The 23,602-nt window shown below is 34.1% G+C and overlaps 1 protein-coding gene and 2 long non-coding RNA genes across 8 annotated transcripts; 2 read left to right on the forward strand and 1 right to left on the reverse strand.

The window, feature by feature from the left end:
* The first annotated feature begins 1,605 nt into the window (after positions 1 to 1,605).
* LOC113342179 lies at positions 1,606 to 4,190 on the forward strand. Of its 3 annotated transcripts, XR_003356499.1 has the most exons (5): positions 1,606 to 1,704; positions 1,780 to 1,845; positions 2,239 to 2,397; positions 3,265 to 3,644; positions 3,738 to 4,190. It is a non-coding gene; the product is annotated as an uncharacterized LOC113342179 (long non-coding RNA). The 3 variants fall into 3 exon arrangements; XR_003356500.1 differs by lacking the exon at positions 1,606 to 1,704 and having other exon boundaries at positions 1,711 to 1,845; positions 3,262 to 3,644; XR_003356498.1 differs by lacking the exon at positions 1,606 to 1,704 and having other exon boundaries at positions 1,711 to 1,845.
* Positions 4,191 to 15,326: 11,136 nt separating this feature from the next.
* On the forward strand, positions 15,327 to 18,823 carry LOC113342309. Of its 3 annotated transcripts, none has more exons than XM_026586891.1 (5): positions 15,327 to 15,532; positions 16,464 to 16,933; positions 17,018 to 17,095; positions 17,789 to 17,944; positions 18,221 to 18,437. In XM_026586891.1, the coding sequence occupies exons 2-5, from the start codon at positions 16,533 to 16,535 to the stop codon at positions 18,360 to 18,362; spliced, it is 777 nt and encodes a 258-aa protein (XP_026442676.1). In that variant the 5' UTR covers positions 15,327 to 15,532; positions 16,464 to 16,532; the 3' UTR covers positions 18,363 to 18,437. The 3 variants fall into 3 exon arrangements, with proteins under 3 accessions (XP_026442676.1, XP_026442677.1, XP_026442678.1); XM_026586892.1 differs by lacking the exon at positions 18,221 to 18,437 and adding an exon at positions 18,030 to 18,199 and having other exon boundaries at positions 15,331 to 15,532; XM_026586893.1 differs by lacking the exon at positions 18,221 to 18,437 and adding an exon at positions 18,451 to 18,823 and having other exon boundaries at positions 15,407 to 15,532.
* Positions 18,824 to 19,433: 610 nt separating this feature from the next.
* On the reverse strand, positions 19,434 to 21,102 carry LOC113342310. 2 transcript variants are annotated; one of them, XR_003356593.1, is made up of 2 exons: positions 20,855 to 21,102; positions 19,434 to 19,821 (listed from the first exon to the last, which is right to left on the reverse strand). It is a non-coding gene; the product is annotated as an uncharacterized LOC113342310 (long non-coding RNA). The 2 variants fall into 2 exon arrangements; XR_003356592.1 differs by having other exon boundaries at positions 20,832 to 21,102.
* Between the last annotated feature and the right edge of the window lie 2,500 nt (positions 21,103 to 23,602).

Below are 23,602 nucleotides of genomic sequence, written 5' to 3' on the forward strand. Positions count from 1 at the left end.
TGGCCCGGGTCCAATTGATTGTACTGGGCTTGTAAGGTCTTCTACAGTCCATACAAACCGATTTCGGCCATTGAATCTCTTTGAAACTGTCCGAAAATTCAAATCTAAAACCATGCAGACTGATGCCAAATTTTCCCGCCATTTTCCTTAATTTGAACTTTGAAGATGACCTCCCCATTATCCAGTTCCGGCCTCCCTTTAGCAGATGCCTGGAAATGGGTCACCCCTTAGTAATTAGATTACCCCTTATCCAAAGTGAGAGTCCGTATAGTAATTTTTCCCACGAGCGCAAAAACCACTTTTTAGCCAATTTCGCCGCAAAAGCTTGTTTCTCCAAAAACACCTACAAATACATAAAATAACCAAATAAGTACAAAATCGAGTGCCAACAATATATAGTATGATGATCAAATTAGACACAAAAATGTGTCTATCAAGGAGGGCGAGGAAGTTAACATAGACGATGAGGAGGACGAGATTCATGAAGATGAAGACTAGATTCGCATTGTACTGATAAGGGGTTTTGATAGGTTGTGAAGATTTTGGTATACACATTGTTTGGCACAACATAAAAACCTGTTACTGGTGCTGATATGGCTATTAATATACGGTCCGCGAGTTATAACCCCAAAGGTGTCACTATATATCCACAAAAAATCCCACCAAAACAAAAGTAACACAAAAACCCCAAAAAATAAAATTTTGATGAAACCAAAATTTGGTTTCATCATAAAATTTGATGAAACCTCATAGAATTTGACGAAATCAATTTTTGGTTTCATCATAAAATTTGATGAAACCAATTTTGAAATTTGGGGTTTTTGTATCAATTTTTAAAAATTTGGGGTTTTTATATCAATTTAGTTTAAGGTGGAGTTTTAATGAATCCCAACATTTGAGTAGAGTTTTTGTACCACAAGTTTGGTCACCTTGGGTTTTTATGACTAGTTTTGATTAATATATACTCCCTCCGTTCCTTTTTAATATGCCAGTTTCTATAAATAAAAGTTTTTAAAAAATAGGCCAGTTTCCTAATTGGGAAAGTCAATTGTTATTTTAATTTTTTGGGATCAGTTTTCTCTAACTTCTTTTGATGACAAGTGTCATGTGGACCACTTCACTGTATTTCTTTTGCTAACAAGTGTCATGTATACCATTTCACCTCACTTCTTTTATTGACAACTGTCATAAGGACCATTTTCAATGATTAGTTCTCTTAATTTCCTTAAATTTCGCTAAAAACAAAACTGAACTGTTAAAAGGAGGGAGTATTATAAACTACTATACAAGTGTAACCTTAATATACACACAAATTTGCCTATCCGTTTGGATCCAAGGAAACATCTAGATTATGCAATATGGTTGTAATTTATAATGCAAAAAACATATTGAAGGATGACGGAACTACTTTGACAAGTCTTTTTTTTGGTCGAACAGAGAAACCATTACTAGGAGACAATGCACAAAAAGAAATTATTTTCAATGTCTTGAGTGTTACAATTCAACATTCACATGTCCACCTTTTAATTGGTTGACTAGCAGCACTTCTGTCACCACCTGCACCACTTCGGCCACCATAAATCCCGTGCCATTATGGCACGGACAATCCACTAGTTTGTTTGTATGATGAAATAATACAATTTAAAAAAGAGGAACTCCCGGATATAAGATTAAAAAATTTCATTCACGTAAGAAAACAATAAGGTATTGTTTTTCTTGAATACTTTAAAAATTAATTTTCTATGAATTGTTTTCCAACAGGATTTTCATCTCTTACAGATTTCGGTTACACAATTTCGGCATTCTGCATGTGATGATTCTGAAATTTATACACTGTTTATTGAGGTAACCTAACTGTTTGTTAAATTTCTTTGCCGTTTATACTTTAAATTGGTTGTCTTTGATGTTTCCTTGCAGGATTTCAGTTACAGCCTTCTTTAGCATGAAATGGATGCCGCTTTCAATTTGTATGATAAATTGTCAAACTGAAAATCGCAGCAATTACTAAAAATATATTGTTTAATGTAGTCATTGATTTTGAAAAATTGGTTTTAGTTAAAACTCATGCTTTGAGATTGTTGGAGATGGATATGATTGCAATTGGTTTGGCTCAAAGGTCATATTTTAGTGCGAGAATCTTCATTTTTGTTTTAATTATTTCTGGGTTTCTGATATGTGATGGCTACTTATTGTTGTTTCTCTAGAAAATGTCCTAATTTTAGGGCTTTTGTAAAATAGGTTTTTAAAGATGTATGGGATTGATTGTTCGAGAAATCTTCTAAGCCTTCAGAGAAATTCAATTATCTGAGTCAGAAAGTAAAAAGAAAAAAATTGTATTTTTCTAAAGAGATTTTGAGGTTTCTTCTTTTGGAGCTTGAATCCCGATTAGAATTTGTGGTAAGTATCAACTCTCTTTCTATGCCGTTTTGTATTATTTTGAGAGATTATCAAATCTTTTTCTATGTCGATTTCTATAACTTTGAGAGATTCTATATCATTTTTTGGAAATTCAAATTTGTTTCTTAATCAGAGCCCTGACCCAACTTATGATTTGCATCACTTGATAATGGAAGTTTTTTGGTTGTCATTCTTGCCATTGATGCAGTCTTTCTATGTTCTATGCTGATGATATCTGTTCATCTCCTTTTAAAAAGATTTGTTCTATGATATCTGTCCGTCTCCTTCTATGTTCTATGAATTTGGAGCTCTCTCCTTTTTATTATTGTGCATTGTAGTTCTTAATTAATTTGTTTGTTTTAAAAAGATTTCGTTTCATACTGAATATGTGGATAAGAGGCTGCTTTAGGATGAACATCAACTGAATTGTTTTTTATATAGGTGGACTAAGAGGGAGAATCAAATGCTACTGAATAAAATAAAAATTCAGGCCACGCATAAGTAGTTTAGTTTGTCCATTGTTAAGTTTTTTAGTTCCGTTTGCCTATTGTTAATCAAAACCATTCCTAAAATACAGAGGGACAAGGTTAATCCTCTTCTTCTTTTACCCCTTGATAACTGTATATGTAAGTTAAGAACTAAGTCTAACATACAATGATTTTTGAGGCGCTACATTATTGACTCTTAAAAAGATAAGATTAATTTAAACTTGAAATTATTTGGTTCAACTAACTACCTATATCAGTTGGACACATTTGAAAACTTTAAAGTTGAAACCATATCATCATGAATTATGCTGCATGCTTTAAGATGTTTCTACGGATGCATCAATTGTGTCATACTGATTAAAAGTTTTTATTCAAGCAGGGTGGAGATGTTCCACTTGACTGGGTAGTAGGAACTTGCATCTTGCAACACTTAAAAACTTCAACTTTGAGTATGTGATACATCTGTATGGGCTTCAGAGGAAGTATTCGAAGAGATGGTTTGATGATTTGGGAGACTAGGAAAAGGATTTTACCAACGTTGCAGCTGAAGAAGAAAGCTGCAGTTGTGACCAAGGAACACGCTTTGTTGTAGAAGCAACAAACCTGATGATAAATGTGCAAATGCAGAAGTAGTAGGTATGACACTCAACTTTTGCAGAAGATTGTTAATCCTTTTCCTCATCATGTAATTTCCAGACAACAGCACTGTTCGCCTTTATGTAATGCAATTGTTTATCCAGTACCGTTGAATCACTAACGGTAAGTGTTCGCTGTAAAATGAAAGCAGATTTCAAAACATTTGTACTTCGAACACTAGCCATTATGAATACTGACTCTTTCTTATGTTGGCAGCCACTTCATGGATCACTTCTCCAGTTATAATGTATCGCCAGCCATTCATACTCAAACTCTCTCATGTGTCCACAGATAGTTTACATTTACAACCATTAACAACCAAACACTGTCTGTTGTGTGGTGTATGTAAAATACTGCTTCCATAGTCATGCAGAATTAGTGAGGATGATCAACAATTTAGTATGTTGTGTAAATTTTTATAGCATATTACTGTGCTGTGTTTTTTCAGAATTAGCAAGGATGATAAATTCATTCTTTAGATCACAATGTATTATGGGTCGGCATATGGTGCCGAGCATATGAAATCTTTGTAGGGGAAGATGTTGAAAATTTGTAAGAATTGAAAATCTTTGTAGGGTAATTAATATCTAAGAGACTGAGTCAACCGATTCAAGCTCCGAGGATCGGCGATCAACTCAGCTAAAAATTTTCGTTTCTTCTTCGATTTCAGTGCATCAAAGTATTAATTCAGGTGGATTTTCAGGTGATTTCTAATGATTGGTGTTTTATCTAATAGTTGTTAGTATTTTTCTTCTTTATTTCTGGTTAGAATTAGAGTTTCTTCAATGGATAAAAATTCAAACCCAGAATGGGTCATTCAGTTGTCGATTTAACAAATTCTCCAGTTGAGATTACATCCATTGATTTGATTAATAACACAGAAGAACGTTGTGATGCTTGGAAATTCTCATTAATTGGTCGTTTGGATTTAGCTCGATTAAAATTTTCTAAAGCTGTTCTAGATCTAAAAAATCAATGGAAGCTTAAAGGTCAATGTAAAATGATTCCGCTAGGCAAAGGTTTTTTCATTATCAAACTTGATAATGATCATGACAGGATGACTATCAAAGCAGGAAAATGGGAAGTTCATAATCAAGTTTTGTGGATTCGGAATTGGATTCCAGATTTTAGACCAGAGAATCATAAAACTTCACAGGCAATGATTTGGGTACATCTCCCAGGTCTAAGTTTGGAATATTGGATGAAGCAACTCTTTTCACAATCTGTAAAGCTCTTGGAACACAAGTAAAGGTTGATGAAGCTACACTTAACTTTGATAATGGGTATTATGCAAGAGTTCTGGTTAATATTGATTTAGCAGGTAAAATTCCTAATAAGTTATGGATTAAAACAAAGTTTGGAGGATTTATGCAGAATGTGATTCTAACAAAACCCCAAAAATTTTGTGATCACTGTAAGATTGTGGGGCACTTACAGATTGAATGCAGAGCAAAAACCTCTTCTCCACATGAAGTTACTAAGTCAACTGTGAATGCAACACCAAAGAGCACTAATCAATCTCAGGGTATGAAGTTTGATATATGTGATCCATTATTTTGTTCTGGCAATCAACACAAAGGTTCTTCTCCTAACAATTCTGCCAGTGAGGTTGAGAATTGTGAAACTCCAATTATATCAGTTGGAGTGGGTCATCATGTGAATCCTGTGAACATTTCAGCAAGTATGTTGGTTCTTTACAAAATTCTTCTGAGGAGGAAAATATAATTGAAATGCATGAAGATAGTGTGAATAAAGTGCAAATAGTGGACAAGAAGGATATATCTCTACAGGGTAATGAAATTCTATCTCCAACAATAATACAACAAGTAGCAGAGGATAATGCAGTTGAAAAGAGTGTGATTAACTTCAGTAATGGCAAAGATGGATCAATGTCAGAGGAAAGAATTCCAACTACTTATTGGTCAAAAATTATTCAAAAACCTTTATCTTCAAAAACAAAGCCAGTTCCAGTACAACAAAAGGAGGCTCCAGAAAAAAATAAAGTTCAACAAGTTAACAACAAATATAACTTCAGAAAGAATCAAGGAAAGGGAGGTAGTAATGACCTCCAATCCTTACAATGAGAGTTTTCTTTTGGAATCTCAGGGGCCTGAGAAGACCTAGGGCTCAAGAGAAATTAAGGTCTTTAATAAATCAATTTCAACCCTCATTAGTTTTTATAGCAGAACCTAAAATAAGTTGCAATGCAACATTTTGCAATAAGTTGAATCTTCCTGGGATGCAGAACATGGTGATTCACAATTCAGTTTTAAATAAGAAGGGTAACATTTGGTTGTTTTGGAATAAGCATCTTCCTACACCAACTGTAATTTCAATGTCAACCCAAATGATCACAGTAAATATTGGAGGTAATTTGATATCTGGAATTCATGCTCATGTTGGAGCTGTTCAAAGAAGAAATTTATGGTCTGAGATGGAGGTAATTAGTGACTTAAAGCTCCCTTGGTTAGCTATTGGAGACTTTAATTCATTCCTTACAGTTGAAGAAAAATTGGGAGGAAGAGCACCTAATACAAGGAATATGCTTGAATTTAGCAATTGTCTTGACAAATGTGATCTTATACAAGCTTCAAAATCTGGTTGTGAGTATAGTTTGTATAATTGCCAGCATGGTGCTAAAAGAATATTATGCAACCTGGATACAGCAGTGATTAATAGCTTGTGGATTCAAAAGTATGAAGGATGGAGTTATAAAGTTGGTTTGAGAATAGCATCTGACCATTCTCCTCTTTTAGGTGGTTGTGTGAGCTGTCCTAAACCAAAGAATGTACCTCAAAAGTTTCAAAAAATTTGGATTGAACATCCAAACTTCATGGAAGTTGTAAAGAATTGCTGGTCTGAAACAGTTCAGGGAGATCCAGCTTTTGTTTTTCAGAGTAAACTCAAGAAGCTTAAAAAGGTGTTAGTAGACTGGAACTGGAGAGTGTTTGGAAATGTGCATGAGCAAATCAAGGAGGCTACAAAAGAAATTCAAGAAGCAATGAAATTATCAGATGAAAATCTTTCAAATGAGGAGTTATTGGAGAATTTAGTTAAAGCTGAAAATAAGTTAAATTCAAAAGAAGTACAGTTAAGCACAATGTACAAGTTAAAAGCTAGAACAAAGTGGGTAAAAGAAGGTTCAACAAATACTAATTTTTTTCATACTAAACACAAGGTAAGGCAGGAAAGAAACTCAATCTGTGAATTGGAGGAAAGAAACTCAATCTGTGAATTGGAGGACAACAATAATGACATAATTACAGATCAAAGTAAAATTGCAGAGGTGCTCATAAATTTTTTTGAAGAAAAATTCAAATTTAAAGAAGTAAACATTTCAGATTCTCTACTTGATGTAATTCCAAGTTTAATAACATCTGAAGATCAAGAGATGTTGGATGCTATTCCATCAAGAGAAGAAATTAAAAACATTTTTTTTGAAATGGATCCAGACATCTCCCCTGGTCCAGATGGTTTCTCTGGCAGCTTTTACAGAGCTTGTTGGATGATAATTCAGGATGATGTGGTCAATGCAGTTCAATTATGCTGGAAAAGAAGATTTATACCAAAGGGATTAAATTCCAACTTCCTGGTATTACTTCCAAAGGTTGAAGGTGCAAGATCTCCTCAGCAGTATAGACCAATTGGTCTTAGCAATGTAAGTTACAAAATCTTCACTAAGATTATTGCATCAAGAATGTCTAGTCTCATGCATAAGTTAGTCTCTCCACAACAAGCTGCATATATTAAAGGAAGAAATATACAAGATCCAATTCTCCTAGCTTCTGAAATGGTGAATGAGATGAAAAAAAAAAGAAGAAATAGCAACATTGGTCTTAAATTGGATATATCTCAAGCTTATGACTCAGTAAGCTGGAATTTTCTGTTTCAAGTTCTAAAGAAATATGGTTTTTCAGATTCTTGGTGCAAGTGGCTAAGTATTCTGTTTGAGTATGCTAGAATATTAGTCATGATTAATGGTGGACCAAATGACTTCTTTTCTGTGGGAAGGGGGTTAAGGCAAGGAGACCCATTATCTCCATTACTCTTTGTGCTAATGGAGGATGTGCTTAGTAGAAACATCACAAAGCTGGTAATGGATGGTAAAATAAGTCCAATGGTTATAAGAAATGGAATTCACCCTACTCATATGTTTTTTGCAGATGATGTGTTTGTATTCTGCAATGGAGCTAAAAAAAGTATTCAAAATTTGATGAAACTTCTGGAAGTATATCAAGATAGTTCAGGTCAGGTGATTAGCAAAAGTAAAAGCAAACCTTTTGTGGATGGAACTACAACTGCTAGAAAGTTACTAATTAAGGAAATAATGCAAATGGAGATAAATAGTCTGTCTGACAAATACTTGGGAGTTATCTTACATGCTGGTAGAGTTAAAATTGCCACTGTTTGGCTTATGGTGGAGTTAATGCAAAAGAAGTTGGCTAGCTGGAAGGGTAAACTAATGGCTTTTCATGACAGACTTGTTCTCATCAAATCAGTGCTCTGCAGTATTCCAATTTACAACATGTCAATCTATCTGTGGCCAAAGTCAGTGATCAAAATATGTGAGAAAATCATCATAAATTTCTTGTGGACTGGAGATGGAGAAAGTAGAAAATATGGTACTCTTTCATGGAAAAAAGTATGTTCTCCTTACAGTGAAGGGGGGCTTAGTCTTCAATGATTGGAAATCATTAATAAAGCATTGCTCATGAAAATTTTATGGAGGATAATAAATTCAGAAGCTGAATGGGCCTTATTCATTAAAGCAAAATTTCAAGATAAACACAACCAATGGAAGAGTAATTGGCAAATGTTATCTATTTGGCCAGGTCTAAAAGGTGCTTGGAATCATTTGAAAGAAAACATCAGACGGTGTCTTGGAAATGGAAAGAAAATATCATTCTGGTTTGATTCATGGCTTGGTAATACTACTTTGTTTGAGAAAGTGGGTCTTACAGAGTATGTAAAGGAGAATATGAATTTAAAAGTCTCAGATTTAATTCATGAAGGGGAATGGAGAGTACCTGAGGAGATAAAACAAATTCTTACAAACTATACTCTACCTGAAATTGGTGTTGGTGATGATTTTTTGGTATGGAAAGAGATATTAAAGGCAATTTCTCTACTTCATCTGCTGTTAATCTAATAAGATACAAGGAGCAGCCTCTGCAACACTATACAAAAAATCTGGAATTCATATTTACATCCAACTATTGCAAGTAATATATGGAAGCTCATTCAAGGTGTTTATGTAGATGACTCTGTGATGGTTGAGAGGGGTTATGAGTTAGCTTCAAGATGTTGTATCTGTGAAGAAGAGAAAGATATCATGCAACATTTGTTATGGGAATGTAAGTTTGGTAAACAGATTTGGCTGTGGATTTGCTCAGTTTTCAGGTTTCAAATACCAAATTAATTTGAAGATGTACGGAGCAGAGCTAAAAGTAAAAGCCCTTTCAAAGAATGTTGGATCATTTCTTCCTGTGCAATCTTAAGAGAACTCTGGTTTCAAAATAATAGAATGTGGTTTGAGCAGATAAAACCTAATATGCAAAGCTTCAAGGATATTATCAAGAAGACTATCTATGAAGGAAGTCTCAGAATAAAGAGCAACAAATGGAATTCTGATATTGATACTCAGGTAATCCTTTATTTCAATCTTGATCCAAGAAGAATCAAATTTCAGAGTATAAAAATGTGTCATTGGATACCTCCAAGTCTTGGTTTTATCATGTTTTGCTGTGATGGAGCATCAGTTGGAAATCCAGGTTGTGCTGGTTTTGGAGTAGTAATTAGAGATCATTTGTGTCAGGTGTTAGGAGTTATAACTGGTGGTATTGGTGTTGCTACAAATTACTTGGCAGAAGTATATGCAGTTATAAATGCAATAGAACTGGAAGTTAGCTGGGAACTGCAAAAGGTCATAATATGCTCTGATTCCAAAACAGTAATAGCAGAGTTTGAAAACAATAAGGTTCCCTGGTTTGTGAGAATGAGATGGAATAAGGCAAGAAATCAAATTCAGGAGATTCATTTCTTACACAATTACAGAGAAATTAACTTTGCTGCTGACACTGCAGCTAAGAAAGGAGCAAAAATTAGTGCAGGGCAGAGGCTGGTTTATACTAGAAAGCCTGTTTTTTTTACTAGAGTTGAATATCCAAATGTGGATTACTATAGGATCTGTTAGTCATTAGTTTTGATCAAAGCCTATGTAGTTGGCTTCTTTGTTGATTTTTCCGTTTTTGATTTGTAACTTTCACTTCCTTTTTTCAATTAACAAATATGTGATTCAGAAAAGTAAATAAATTAATATCTAAGAATTGAAAATTTTGTAAAAGTTCGAATAATATACAAGCTCTCAACTACCTGATCATATTTTCACCATTCACGGATACTATCTCATTATATTTTCATCTTTTCCAGATTAACACGATTTATTTATAAATATTTCTATAATAAAATACTAACTTTTAACCCAACCCGAGCGAAACTATATATTCCCGGTGATTTTAACCCAACCCAACCAATGAAAACGCATATTCCCGATGCGAAGCACGAATTACTATCTAGTCATAACTTATGTATAAATAGAATACATAGCACAATTTTTATAACTTTGCCTATGTAAACATCAGTTAGGTCCGTTAGGATTTGTCCCTGGTAAAGATAAATCCACGGACGTGGTTGCTCAGAGATAAAAGTCAGGCATGTTCTTTGCAAACTCCAAACGTGTGGCGTTTGGTACTGTGTGGAAGAAACCGTTCGTTATTCCCATTAACTTGGCTCATCTCTTTTCTAGCCTTCCCCATTCTCTTCCTTTTCCTTTGGTATGGAATATCAACACCTTTGTAAGTGCTCTGACTATGATGGATCTAAAGTGCATAGTAAAAACTCAGAAATGAGATATGTTTCATGGTATTCTTTTTCCATGTATGTTTTAATTCAAGGTTTTCATTTGCTCTAATTCATTTGTTTTTTTTCGGTTGGTGAATATTTTAGGTTTTAACTTTCTCCAGAGATCAACACCACCACCACCACGTATTTCAGGAGGTAATATAATCTTTCAGTTGAAATGGTTTTTGTGATCGATCAAAGTTTAGGTAATTAATAACATGTAATGTAAGTGTGCAAGTGATTGTGTGTGTAGGTTGAGTGTGTGTAGAACGTGTGAATGCAAGAGATGAATTCAGTCGATAGAGTGGTGTATATATTCTCTTCAGAGACATGTAAGCAATTCTCTTTTCTAGTAATCAATTGATTACAAAATCGTCTGCAAGACGATTTGAATCAAAGAGTTGATTGAATAATAGAAGATAATTGTTTACAGGACTGTGAAGAGAATATATACACCACTCTCTCTCGACTGAATTCATCTCTTGCACTCACACGTTCTACACACACTCAACCTACACACACAATCACTTGCACACTTCCATTACATGTTATTAGTAATAACCCATTTTTTTTTTGATTTATCAATTTAGAGTCCTTATTTTCTCTAATTCATGTGGGTTTTTCCTGGTGGTGAATATTTTAGGTTATAATTTTCACCATAGATCTAATGCAAGAAAAAATCTGGAACAATATAATATTTTAGTTAGAATGGTTTATTGTGATCGATCACAATTTAGTCAATAACCCAACATATGTGTGATGTGTCCTCCCAATAGATAAACTGATGGTTGCTATTATCCTAACAAAATGCAATAAAAGCAAACATTTTTAAGGCAAAATCTTTTTGAGTTCTGAAACGTGGCTCATCTCTCTCCTTTCTCCCGTGCCAAGGATTTTCTATATGTCATTTCTCCTCGACAGGGAGTGATTGTGCTTGAGAAAGAGTTATGGGAAAAAGTGAAGAGAGAAAATGAGCCGATAAGAAACGAAATGGATGAACTATTCAACTTCAAGGAAGTTTATAAAGAGAGAGAGGTAAACCCTACAACTAAAAAATATTGTAAGATTAATTTGATTGATTTAGAATTGGGATGTCTTTACTTTTGTTATGATTATGGGGAATGACCTATCCTATACACATTTTTGATTTTTGTATCATATATGTGTATCATGGGGATAATAGCAATAACGTTGTGTATGAGTTTCGATTGACTTTTTAATCATTTCACTTATTCATTCATGTTAAGTTTTGGTGTGAGTTTCCTAAGGTTTAAGAATTTGATAATTTCAGTTGAAAATTATATATCGGGTTTAAGGTTCAATTTCTTTTTTCATACTTCCAACCGTTTGTTGAACTTTATTAGCACAAGGCACGCTGATGGATTGAAGACTAATGGATACAGAGTGATGAATGAACTGGAACGCTGATCCCCTCCAATTTTTCTTTCGCTTCCTCCCACGACATGTTTAAATTATTGAATGCGAAGACAAAACATTCTCCATCAATTCCCCCCCCTGTTGTATATGTGGATCAGAAGATCGCCTCCTACTCAGGTTTGCTATGGAATTCTCCACCTATTACCACAGGTAATTCACGCAGAATCCTTTCCTCATAATAAGAATTTTTTGTGGTTTTTTTTTCCAAAAAAATGCTTAATATTTGGTTTGGGAGAGATGTGTTTCCTCATATAATCATGACCCTATTCAGTCGTACTCTTGGTAAACTTCATGGCAATGTTATAGGAAACCATTACATCACAACATGTTATCATGTTTATTTTATTTTTTGTTGGCATGTCATAGATTCTTTTTTAATTTTTTCGTATGCACACTTCATGGTTTAAGTCACCATTACCAGGGATAATAGAATTTGGTTAATATTCGTGTTTGAATTTTTTTTCAGGGATTTGATTTAATCTGATCTCATTAATAACTTATACTTACAATTCCAAGATTCTTCGGTACAACCTAGAATTTAATTGATTTTGTAGGTGGCAGATGGGAGGTGGAAATATTTCGATTAACTAACAACAGGTATGGGTTCATTGGATTGTTGATACTTGATACAAGCAGGTGGGAGTTGAAGTTGTTCATTTGTTATTTTTCTTTTCCAAATATATCGTGTTTTCTTGGTAGAGTTATGCATGTGCCAATTTTGGTTCACACTAACTGAAAACCATTAAGAGGGTTTCAGGTGTTTATGCTCATATGAATAAAAAATTTTTTTTTTGAAGGAACAGGAGAAAATTCTCCCAATTTCATATATTACGAAGAACGTTTACAACGATTGAGTATATCATGATTAAAATACATGAAGAAATACAAAATATATGTATTCTAAAATACATCAAAAGTATCAAATACATGTAATTCATAGAGGAACTCGATAATATTTGGGGGATGGTGTGAAGATTCTGATTCCACCATTTGAATTGTTGTTCTTCATCAAGAACAAATTTTTCTTCTTCATTAAGAATAAATGCTCCTAAAAGAGAGGAGTAATCTGCACTGCATATCGAAAAGACGATCACATCTGGTAGCCATGGATTTCCATAAGAATACAAATCTACGTCAATCCGATGTAATTCACCCTCAAATAAGATATACTTGAAACAATCGTAACGATCTAACGAAGCGCCTAAATGGCTATATGAAATTGTTTTACATACACATAATAATAATAATAATAATAATAAACCTAATTGACTTAAACAAGCCATTAGATGGAAAACAAGAGAACACACAAACATATATACATAGAGAAACCTAATAATCACCAAATCAGGGATTATTTTTATTCTAGATAAAGATTAATACATACGATTATCCAAATCTACCCATTAATCGGATTAAATCCGGGTAGATTTGGTATGTTTCTTGAAGAACAACTTGGATCGAGAAAATTTAGTTTTTTTCTTTTGGAGAGAGATGAGAGAAGGAAGTGATATGAATAATTCATTCATCAACCTGTTTCGTTCATCATCCTATTATATGGTGAAACTCAATTAATGACATGGAAAGTATGATAATGCAATGGTGTATGATTCGATCACTGCATACGTGTCATATTGGATATGGTAAAACACGTCCAGTAATGGAAATGTAGGGGTTGTTTCCGGGGAGACGACAATGGGAGAGAACTCTTATGAATTCAATCACTGCATATATATTTCATTGCCACTATGGGAAACCATGTTACATAATGGATATATAGGGGCGGTTGCCAGGGGAAAACAAGTCCTATAATCGAAACATATGGGATGTTGCTGGGGAGATGACAACGGGGCAAGAGAATTCTGTCGAATTCAATCACTGCATCCATTTCATTGTCGCTATGGGAAAGCATGTCCTACAATGATAAGTACAGTCGAACCTCGATAAATGAATCCTCTCGGGACCAAGAAAAAATATTCGTTTAGCGGGGTTATTTATTTATCGATAAATGAATATTTTATTCATTTATCGATAAACGAATATTTATTCATTTAGACAATATTTTCTTAATTAAGAAGTTAAATTGTATAGGAGAAAATGTACATGTATACCATAAAATGGTCAATTAGAAGAAGAAATCCAAGGATTAACTGGTGTCATTTCTAATTTATGTTATAGAAATGTGATGGACGTCGAACATCATTTGAACTATCCTAACGAGAATGATGCAGTTATGGAGTTTCCAACAGACGAAGAAATTATTGAGTCAGTAATGAATATTGAGAATGATCCTGAACCAGATGATAGTAGCGTCGTACCAAATGTGTCATCTAAAGATGTTTTTCAAGCGATGGTCACTTTAAAAAATTATTTGCTACAACACGAGCAAAAATATTTCAGAAATTGTGCAAGCATTGCATAAAATTAAGGATACGGTACATTTTGGTTTGGGTGGAAGAAAAAGACAATCAACCATAGATGAATTTTGTTGAGTTCATTCCCACATATATTTTTATGTAAAATTTCCTGATTATGTATTGTGGTTTATTTTTTATATATTTCTTTATATATAATTCAGTGATTATTCGTTTATATTTTTATAGGGCCTTTAAGGATCCAATTTTTTTTATTCATTAATGCATTAAGCGAGATTATTCATTTATCATCTTGACCCAAGTCGGGACCGGAGAAAATTATTCATTTGGCGAGGTTATTCATTTATCGAACATTCGTTTATCAAGGTTCGACTGTAGGGGTGATTGCCGGAGAGAATTCTGCCATGCCCTAAGGTAAATATCCTTCAAAATACCAGTACAATAAATATTTTATTTGCAACCATTTTACCGCATTTCAGTAAGGGTAACAAATTAAATAGTTATGTCAACATTCGGGTTGCCTGGACACGATAATTTCAATTTTGGCAAAATAGGGAAAGGTGAAGAATGTTAAAATTTAACTAACCCATAACTTGACGAACTTGATCTTTTACGGATAGAATAAAAAATAACGTTGTTGGGTTCATTTCTTCATCTATATGTTCTTGAATTTTTATACGCAAAGTTTGTTCATAATGTGTAGGCACACAAATGAGAGTTTCACCTGTGTACGACATAGGTTGTTTTGATGACCTATACATTGAACGCCAGGTCCAATCTCACAATTTCCTACATTGCAGATGATGGCATCAACCTGATTAAGACTGGGAAGCCGATGGATGAGTACATGGTGTTTTTTTAATATAAATTTGTGAAAGAAAATAGTTGTAAACAGTTTGTTTTGTTGCGTGTCTACAATGGAAATTGCACGCATAAACACTAAAGTTATTTTAGTGAGCGAACCTCATGAAAATTGAATATTCCGTGAAAAGGTGCAGCCAGAGTCAAATTCTTTAAAAAGCTAACAACAATGTGTGATTTGGACTCGCTCGACCAGGTGAGTTAACAAATCCCGTTTTTGTCTAACCTACCCTCCCTGGTCGGGTTAGTTCATTATCCCTGGTTAGGTTAGGTTATACGGGTCGGGTGTTTAAATGGGTTAGGTTAGGTTATATATCCCATCTCTTCTCCAAATTCTGTCTTCAATTTATGTTTCACCATCTTCATCTTCTGCTTCACCTTCTTCATATGCAAGTTTGCAGAGACCGATGGATATGAATTCATCAAATCCAGATGGTATAGGTATGTAGATCTATTTAATTTTTTAATTACATCAGATAGAAAAGTGATTGTAATAGGAATTTTTTCCTTTTTGAAACCATAACCTGTTACTGTTTAAATCCCTAATCCCTGAGCTTCTTCTTAGATTTCTTTAGGTTCATATCCTCATAATAGTTGAAGGTTAAGGAATTGAATATAATTTGGGTAGCAGGGTGCAAGAAATTAGATTTTAACTTGTTATTATAAAGAGTGAACTAGAAATGCACATAATACTCGAATTTGGTTCAGTTTATCTTTCACTGAATCTTAAATTTGAAACTTGTTTACTTAGTGCTTGTTATTATAAATTTTCTTTTTTTTGGGAAATTTAAGATAGACCTGTTTCATTGGTAATCTCAAATAGTTAGTCATGGGGATAAAAACTTCTGATTTAATTGGGAGGCAATATTACAGTCACCTTTAGCTCTTTTGTGTTTTTCTTTCTATATTTCTTTGTGGTGTCACCCCTTTGTTGAGGCTTGTACTAAGTCCTGATACTTGCTTTGTACAAGGTAACACAGTGTGCTTAAACGTGTAGAAGCCTAGGTATGGTGGAGAGGCAAACTGGGTCCCTTGTGTTTTGACCAAACTGCTCTTTGTTTAAGTCTCTGGGTTTAATCTTTTTCACTTTGGTGTGGCGTCTTGTTCTGGTTTGTGGATGGCCTTCCTATCTTGGCGGAAGGTGTCTGTTGTTAGGTTTCTGGTTTTCATCTGCTTTGGTGTTGATATTTCAACGACCAGGGTTTTTTTTTTTTTTACACAATCAACGACCAGGGTTACTGTGTTTGCCTTTGGGCTTTTCCAGTAAGTTTAGGTTATTTCTTTTTAGTATGCGATGGAGATTTATTTTAATGGTACACAAATAAATATGAATTACATCGGCTAAGTTTGATTTGTTTGTATCAATGGTTAGGTGGTGACGACAATGATGTAGTTAATGTAATTCTGTGGTCTGGTGGGAGAATCAGCAATCGGTCAGGCAATGAACCTAGCTAGGTACAGCGGTGGTTTGAATATGTTCCAAAAGGTGTCAAAATCCATGTCTGTCGTTGACTTTACCAAGATGGTGTATCAGTTGTTCCGGCTGAACCCCGCCAAGCGTTACAAAATCTACTCCAAAGTCTTCATTAGTGTAGGGTCTTTTTGTTTTGTTGACATTTCAAACTCCTCAACCGTCGCGGATCTTGTGAACAAAGAACTCCATCAGCTTACCAACAACTTTTCCTTCTTCACTGAAGAGGTAATTAGTGAAGACGATCTTAGTGCATCTAACTACCATGCCGGGACAATTACGAGTCGATGTTCTTTTAGGGGTTCTAACACTCCCCTTCCCCTGGGGACCCGATGTAATGTGACCCCAGTAATTGCAGATCGTGTCATCTGGTATATTTTTAGTTTTTGTTAGCCTTCTTTACACTAGACAACTTTTGTCCCTAATGGTTACTGAACATATAAAATGTGTTGCAGCAAAGGAGGTGGCCCAAGTTCCGGTGGTCATGTAGTAATGTCAAAAGGTGGTGGTGGATTCTGTCATAAACAAGCTCGGTATGTTTAATTCAATCTGGCCACTGTATGAAATGTGATCAACTTTAAAACAGCTCTTAAATATTTAAAGTTGGCACCAATGTAATTTTTGTAGATTTTCTTATTTGTCTATTTCTGCTTTTTTTTTTACAATGTTTCTGTAAGGTTAGGGTGATTTTATAGAGTGGGCTTCATTAATGGTTATTAAGGTTTACACAGTAAGAAAACCAAACAAGTTGTGAAGAGAGTACAGAATGAATGTTGTAAAGGAGAAACTATAGCTAGAAATTAGGTTGTCACAACTCGAAGTCCGTTTCACGGTAGAAACTATAGTGTAGCTGAAACAAAACCCCTGATATTAAATCTCCTTTACTCTTGTTCATTATTCAGATTGTTATTTTAAAATCATATAAACAATTGGTTTTGTTTGTTTCCTTAAGGTTGAATTCCATTTGATAAATATATCTTTAAAACTAATATATTCAGACTCATGGATTTCTCTGAAGATTACACGAGCCTTCTACAGCTAAATCCTTACTGTCTATAAAAAGAGCAAACAATTCATATTCTCGTACCCATTGAATTTATACGACATGCAACAATGAATTGTTTAAGGAGTATTATGTGTCGCCTATTATTTATTCTTGTCGTAACCTGTTCTCGGTTTTCTTGTGAACATTGTCGGTATGGGCCTAACACATATGTTTTTTTCAGGTTGTCCATTCAATCCCCAGCGGAAACTTGTGATGCTCCAGCTAAGTCGGCTGAATTCCCCCAGGAAGGAAATGCTCCACTCACTCCATGTGAACAGACTGACAACATGGTTCCGCAAAGCGGTGGTTGCATTCAATCAATCGAGAAGACCGACAGGTAACAACCCTTCTCCATATGTGGTTTAGTTTCGTGAAAGTTAGTGTTCGAAGTACTGGTTAGTAATTCTTCGACACAATCTTAGGTCGATAACAACCCTTGTAAGTGAAGTGACGAGCAGTGCATCGGATTTTGCTTCAGTGGATGGTTTAGGACAACTTCCAGATTGGTGTAGGAAAACAAGCGTTATTCGATAGTACTAGTGTAGATGATTGAAAATCCCTTATTTTTTGTATGGTCATTATGAGGGTATTTGACGCATAGTACTGTCTTTAGGATGGCGACAAACATTTTGATCCGGCCACTTGGAAGATGTTCCCTATCCTCGGCACGAATGGTACTGTCTTTAGGATGGCGGCAGACGGATAACACTGTCTTTAGGAGAGTTCATTGGGGGAAAAAAACTGGAAAAATATAGGAGACACCATCTTAGAGGAATTATTACTAGCCAGCCATACATTTAATTCACTTTGGTATTTTCTTAACCTACTACTTCTTGGGTGCAGTGTGAATCCAACTTTACACCGGATTGTTTTTTGGCCAACGGGACGCACTTCAGGTATACATAGATACGTCGATGGAAAGCCTGGTTTTTTTGGAATATCGGGTTGCTGATTAACGTATGAAGCTCTATTTTTTGGGAATACCTAAATGTTAGCTTAACTGATGTCAGTTGTATATATACTAACGTCTACAAATACAGGAATGGGGATTAGAATACTGGTGTAGGTCGTTAGTCGGCAGTAAATATTAGAAATGTTTTTACTTTCGGTATGGTAATTGTTAAATACGTAGTCGCACTTCATGTAATCACACTTCAATACAATTTCTGCCTGGGTGGATGAATGTTTAAATGCAAAAAGTTTATCATTTGTTAAAGATGTTTAAGGATGTTTCACCGATGTTGAAGCCTTTGACTTATTTACATACGGACTATTGATTGTGGCTCGTGTAGCGCAAACAGAATTTCACCACCTCTTAAATCTATCTATTAATATGGACTGCGTAAAAATGGTGCTTTTTAGCTCAATACTCTTCTTAGCATGCAAATAAAAGTGAAAGAATATGTAATAGATCTTCCCCCTTATTTAAGCATGTGCAAGTGAATAATAAGATATGGTATCCTGAAAATATACGCTCGATTGCTGGTAAAGTTTGTACTACTGGAGATTCGCCTAGCTAGTTATGTGATTTTTACTGAAAGATTTGATCTTCGTAGGTTGTAGATTGGGTAAATAACGAAGAAAGTCGTATGAAATTAATCTGGTGCAAATCAAAGAATGCCGTATAACACTACTATCAAAAGCATTAAAGAATAAGGTTTGGCAGTTCGAGAAGCAGACAAATCACAAACATTAAATCACTTATCTGCAGTACGTCATTAAGCAACGCAAAATAGATGACAAAAAAAGAAAAGAAATAAAAACACATGAAAGTCTGAATTACATAGATATAAATATAATATAGCCATATAACTGCAATTTTGCAGTGATCAAAAAATTTGGAAATTTTATTCAGGATAAGTTTCAGTGCTTATCTACTACTACTGAATATTATCTTGTAAGTTTAAAATTTGGTAATTTTTTCTTCTTGAAAATCAAGTTTACATGTTACATGATGGTAATTGCAACAATAACACACACTAAAGGGCAAGTTCTTGCAATGCAGCTTTTCATACTGATATTTCGTAAACAGAACACTCATAGACACTCAAAATTATAAAACCAAGTATTAAGAATAATAAAACGATGGGAGCATACAACCTAGTTGAAACTTAAAAACTTAATAAATATACTCACAATGGGTCTCTTCCGTAGAACATGCTCTTTTGAAAATTTGCATGCCTGCTTCACAGCAAAAGCATCCATATCATCTACCTGTTAACAAATACAAACCTCAGCTAGCATAATTGGCAGAAAGAGGTGGATACAACTAATAGTGTGTCACGTTGCAGATGGCTAAATCTGTAAACTTGCATGACACAACCACCATGAAACTTAACCGAGACTGTAGAGTCGAATCAAATAAGTACCACTATAAAAAATCAAATGGAAGCATACAGTAAAAATATGTGACAAGCATTAGAAAAGATGAACAATAGAAGCATTCGAGAGTTAATCTGGCGTTGCTCCATTTTTCCTCCTCTTTGTCAATAGCTAATGTCTAGTGTAGTGGCGATATAGTAGGAAAACGATGATATAACTAAGAGAACGCCTAAATCGTTAATGTATTAGCACCATCATTATGACGCTTCTTGATTTGTATTGTGCATGAAGATAGGAGCAGCACAAGTAACCATATTATCACAAAATCAAACATTCAAGAATATGAGTCCTACAAAATAAGTGAAAACCAGTGATACTCAGCTCATGTTAATAACTTAACAACACTGTCTCGAGCCCATTTTCGATTTCCCACTAATTTCATAGTAGCTAACAATTGTTGTTGCACTTTCCAAAAATCTTTTCAGGGAAACTCCTTCACAAACCAAATACTTTTTTTCATCATACATATATCTTTTATGGGCTTGCTTGGTTTCCTGTTTGAATTTTCTCTCACTCTCAACTCCTTTGGATGGGTTATTACAATGATGAATGGATGTAATTACCAACTAATTTTTGTGTTCTATTATTGTTATGCTTTGAATTATGAACATAGGGAGAAACATCATTTTCTAAAAGACTGGACTGATTACAGAGCCTGAAAACACATACTGCACATGAACAAGAAAATCATCTCAACAGTTAACAATAAAACCCTATAATTTAATCCCACACGAAACTGGAAGAACCCTGTGTGTATCAATTTTAAAATTAACTGATACAATAGTATATACCCTTTTCACCTAATTCACAATGGAAAAACAGGAAGGAAAAAGAAATCAAACCTTTCTCAAGATAAGTGATATACCATGTTTAATACCAGCGCTAGATAAAGAAGAGATTGCGGTTTTCTAATCTTCGTCCCCTCAACTTCGGTGGCAGATGCTATTAGCGGTTTGAAGAACAACAACGGGTGGTATTACTACATCAGTTGAACAATTGTTTGTCAAAACAATCTTCCATCCATCAATTTGATCCAGAACACCTTGGTTGCTAGAGAAACAGGAAAGAAGAACCAGGATTTTTATAAAACTTCCATTTCTATCTGGGTAAACCCAACAGGGTAACCAGAGTAGTTAACTTAACCTAACTTAACCTAACCAGGGATAATGAACTAACCCGATCAGGGAGGGCAGATTAGACAAAAACGGAATTTGTTAACTCACCTGGTCGAGCGAGTCCGAATCGCACATTATTGTTAGCTTTTTAAAGAGTTTGACTCTGGCTGCACCTTTCCACATAATATCCAATTTTCATGAGGTTCGCTTTATTTTAGTGGCATTGGAATAGAGTTATTTTGGTAGGATTGGAAATTGGTGGATAGCTTCGTTACCTTTGTATTAAAGCAGTGCTAGTGAAGTTTTAAATCTTTATTTTCATGAAATTCGATTTTCTTTACTTTTCTAGCGTGTCTACCTGTAAATTACAATTTTAAATTTGACTTTCGGAAATTTATGAATATCCTACTCATTTTCGGCCTAATCAATGTCCTAATTGCTTAAACACATATAAGTATTACCTTGAAGAACTTGAAGAATTAGAATACGTATCGACATCAACGAACACATCATTCTTCTGTTCGACGTTAAGAATACAAGACTTGATTTGTTTTCATTTCTATCTACGTCGTTAATTTCAAGTAGTTTCGATTGGAAACATAACATGCGAAATTATATATATGAAACTCTAGTGTTATAGACTTGATCATTTTATCATGATCAAAATGTCAAGGAAGAATATACAAGTTGTATCACAACTTATGTATATTGAATTACGAAGTATAACACTTATCTTTTGAACTTCGTGATTTTGACATAGATATTATCTTTGTAACTTTTTACTAGATTGTGTAATATAATTAGGATTGATTCCAAACCAAGAAAACTATGTTTAACTACATAAGTGTAAGGAAGTAGACTTGGAAAACCTGTTTCGTAGTTGAAAGAAATCAATGGGATTGGAGGACCGATCTCTATTGGGATCTATAGCAAGACCATCCCTATTTGGGGATCTCTTGCATGACCGGTCCCAATAGAAAAACTTATATTTATTGTTTTACATATACTTTAGGGTTTTGTGAATATCGGAATACGAGTTTCTATTAAGGAAAGTTCAATATGTCGACATAATGAGTAATTTGAACATGATTTAAAATCTTACCTTTTATTGTTCAAAGATATTTCTTGATACTCAAAGTGAGATCCCAAATTGAAATGTGTGATAATATTTTTATTGAGATTTTTGAATTTATATATTTTAGTTTTCCAACAAGTAAAACATATCTATGGAAGATATATTAATAAAGTATACTTGCATACTAGCTAATATTGAATTCTCATCCATGGGGATTTCAGTATATTAGTTGGACATATTAGTTCGAATTAGACAAAACCGAGAATTGGTGTTTATTGCATATCTTTAGATATTTTCGGTTATGAAAGTTCCTTAGTATCCAGTCTACCTTGGTCTATAAATATATAAGTTTGTTCTTCTTACAAAATTATCCTAACACAAGCACTTCAGTTTGTAGTCACTGTGGTAGCCGACTAATAGTATTACTTGTAATATTATCTTGGAGAGGAGAGTAACCTAACTGGGCGAAATCTCTTACATCCGCTAGATTAAAGACTTCTATGGGATCAAGAAGCGTCTGGATAGTACCGTTGGTGGGAAACTAGAATTTGCATTGTTTTTATTTTTAAATTATTGATTTGATTAACTAAAGGTGGTTAAATGATCGTTGTCGTATACATCAAAATAATTTCACTTTCTTAAGTATGTGATAAGAAAGAGTTTGTTCCACGGGAGGCTATTGTTGTTATAAAATTCAAGTTTCTTTTGTAACCAAGGGGGGATTTTGTTTTATCAAATCAATAAAAAGTAAATTGAAAGTAAAGTAAATAACTTGAGGTAATCAATAAGAGAAAGTTGTTGCTCAAAGGATTGTATCATCCACAAACATGTATTCTCATCAACGATTAGAATTAGTATTTTAATCTCGCATTTATTAGAAGTCCTGGGATATCTTGATCGCAAGGACATCCCGCTAATTTCCTGATCTCATCACAAACACATTAAAAGATGCACATGTGAATTATACCTAGAAAGCAACATAAAGTGTAAAAGCGCAATTTAGTTTAACTCCCCAAGAGCCCTAAGTTCGATAAAATAAGAATAATCAATGAAAACGAACGTGAAAAAGCGCTAATCCGTTTAACAAAGGTTATGATTCATATGTGATTATAAAGACGAATCACTACAAGTAATAACCACACTATGCTACTTATAACCAGGAATTGACAACTTTTACGTATTGAAAACCCTAATATAACTTTAGATATGAATGCAAATCTAATTGATTATGGACTCAACCAAACAAGCCATCAAATCATTATAAATAATGAATCATAAACAACAAAGTTGAGACAAAACTAATTCATTGATGCAAATTACATTAATGAGAAATCAACTTTAACCCTTAACTAATAAATGATATTTAGCTACTCATAGTTTTGGAGTTCATCATCATAATAATAAATGAAATAAATAAAATAAA

The sequence above is a fragment of the Papaver somniferum genome, unplaced genomic scaffold (genome assembly GCF_003573695.1).
Source record: "Papaver somniferum cultivar HN1 unplaced genomic scaffold, ASM357369v1 unplaced-scaffold_35, whole genome shotgun sequence".
NCBI classification, from domain to species: Eukaryota; Viridiplantae; Streptophyta; class Magnoliopsida; order Ranunculales; family Papaveraceae; genus Papaver; species Papaver somniferum.